This window comes from Limulus polyphemus, unplaced genomic scaffold (assembly GCF_000517525.1).
Source record: "Limulus polyphemus unplaced genomic scaffold, Limulus_polyphemus-2.1.2 Scaffold3633, whole genome shotgun sequence".
Lineage (NCBI taxonomy): Eukaryota > Metazoa > Arthropoda > Merostomata > Xiphosura > Limulidae > Limulus > Limulus polyphemus.
This window is the reverse complement of record NW_013669243.1, coordinates 64,927-67,601: the sequence shown is the minus strand read 5'-3', so window position 1 is coordinate 67,601 and position 2,675 is coordinate 64,927. Positions and strand designations below refer to the sequence as shown.

Genomic DNA, 2,675 nt, shown 5'->3' with positions numbered 1-2,675 from the left:
AAAGCTTGCGTAACACGCGTTCGATGGTCCGTGAACTATCACTGTCTATTAATCTCAACAAGAGCTAGAGGCACTGTATCAACTTGCTCCTGTAACAACTAGTCCCGGTCTCCCCTACACCAATAATGATGTTTATCATTACACACTTAACTGGTCTTATATTGGTTGTCAGTAACAAGAATGTATAATAGCATTTTAAATACACTTTTTATGTTGTAGGCAAACAGAAAAATCATTGTTCAACAGGTTGTTTACAAATTGTCTTAAATGTCATGATATTGCATGTTTTCTTATTGATAGGTATTGATAATTGTGTATGGATAAATATATTTCTTAGGTTGGGTCATCAATCATATGGTGACACTAGTATTACCTATCAAAATGCCTATCATATAATAGAGTCTGTTGTGTCTTTGAAAGTGTGTGTAAATTATTAGTGCTGTGTGAGTATTAAACGTACTTATGAAAACTATAAACCCACAGGTAAATGGTGCTTCCTTGCAATTGATTGTGTTTTCCTGAATGAAACACTTAATTTTTCATTGTGTGGTAATGGGGTGGGTGCATTTTCTGAGTTTGAATTTACTGGACTTAACCAGCATGAAGTATTTTTGTGGTGTTCCCTATGACATTATGTCTATGCAAATGAACTTTATTATTCATTTAATAATGGAGGTAACAAACTATTGATGTGTAACAAGCACATAACAGAATGTATAACATGTAGGATATGCTGAGGTGTAACAGGCACATAAGAAAATGTATAACATGTAGGATATGCTGAGGTGTAATAGGCACATAACAGAATATATAACATGGAGGATATGCTGAGGTGTAACAGCCACATAACAGAATGTATAACATGCAGGATATCTTGAGGTGTAAAAGGCACATATGAAAGTGTATAACATGGAGGATATGTTGAGGTGTAACAGGCACATAACAGAATCTATAACATATAGAATATTCTTAGGTGTAACAGGATCTGTAAGAAGTCAGGATATGCTGAGGTGTAACAGAATGTGTAACAAGGGTGATAGGCATGTCAAGTTACCAGAATTGATGGTCATTGGACAACCTAGTGTGTTTTTAAATAACAAACATAATTTCAAAATAATTTGTATATAGCAGACACTTATTAAATATTTAGTCATTTTTTGGACATAAATGCTTTAGAGTTTATTGTTTGATTTTAAAAAGTTTATACTAATACTAAGCTTGTATTTGTGGTTATTATCTCTTTTTTTTTGTTCTTTCCATATTACTTTGGATTCTCTTGATTAACAGGAATGACAGCTCTTGGTAAGTAAATAAAAATGCTTTAAGTTGTAAAAAACATTATACACAATCAGAACAAAAACTTTTAAAACAGTTACATCTTAAGGATTTTTTTCTAAACCAATTTTCAAAGTTTTAGGATAAAGTCTGTATTACTTATTGTTCTAACATTAAATTATAATTTTCTCATCTGATGTTATTAGTAAGATATAATATAGGATATTACTTTGAATGAAAATAAAACAACCTAAAGTATATGTTCTTAATCTTATTACTACAGTACAATTTAGATTTAAAAGTAGTCCTTGTTTTTTTTTACTTTTATCAAAACAAAGTACAAGTTTTTATTATGAAATTTAAGGTAATATTTTTATAAAAAGTTCCAATGGTATTCAAAAATGTGCTGGATAATGAAAAACAATCATTGTCCAGTTGCATTGGATACAGATGTTGAATATATGTTGTATTATATTGTGGATATTTTGTAAAACCTAACTGTAAATTACTTGTGAAATAATTATAAAAGATACGAGACTTTCACAATTAATACATCAAGTAGTAAGGAGAAAAAACCTTACAAATTTAGATATAGCACCAAAAGGTTTAGAAAAACTTATTAGAATATCAAATACTGTTGCTTGTAAGATACTCTCTGGAGATAACATTTCCAGATCACAAGTTTAATAAACTGAGTAGAGACCTTCATTTATGAAGAGATTCTGAGTAACTTTTGTAAATCAATACTTGTCTGTTGGTTATTCTTCTTATGTGTGTGTGTGTATGTATATATATATATATATTCTTTCTTTTTCTTTCATCCTTCTTTTCAAAATATCACTGACTGTTTTTCCTCTATGTTCTACAAACAGTGGAGTCTATCCAAGCCAACGTTCCTCGACCCCGATCACCACACATGAACAATGAGGAGCCAATAGAGTTGTCCCATTATCCTGGGGCTCAGCGACCCAATCCATCTGAAGTACCCAAGATTGAGCGGGATGACTTTCCAGCACCACCCTTTCCATATACTGATCCAGGTTGATAATTTATATTTTATCTTGTATGTCTTGTTATCTGCTTAGATTATTTGTTTTAATATTCATTTAGATTTCAAGATTGTAAGCTTGAGATAGGCATTGGGGTGAGACCAGTTGGTAGACGTCTAGCTGATGCTGTTTTATATATGTAATTTCTGTTTGTTAGCCAAATAAGCAAAAAATGTCATCTTCAAAATTAGCTAATTAGTCATCAAATAGAGGTTATATTGAAACTTCTGTATTTTTTTTTAGGACTTTCATAAATTAAGGTATTTTATTTAGAGCTCTTGTAAAAAACTAATTGTTTTAGGAATTTATTATCAGTTTATCATTGGAATCTTTCTGAAAGAGAAAATAGTT

At 30.7% G+C, this 2,675-nt stretch overlaps 1 protein-coding gene across 1 annotated transcript in view; it reads left to right on the top strand.

The window, feature by feature from the left end:
* LOC106469727 (actin-binding LIM protein 3-like) overlaps positions 1–2,675 on the top strand; it is a gene marked incomplete at its 5' end in the record, with an annotated part of 67,038 nt that overhangs the window by 43,405 nt on the left and 20,958 nt on the right. The window contains 2 exons of the mRNA XM_013930238.2: positions 1,288–1,302; positions 2,148–2,315. Of these exons, the coding sequence (XP_013785692.1) occupies positions 1,288–1,302; positions 2,148–2,315 (183 nt within the window). The remainder of the gene's footprint in view (positions 1–1,287; positions 1,303–2,147; positions 2,316–2,675) is intronic.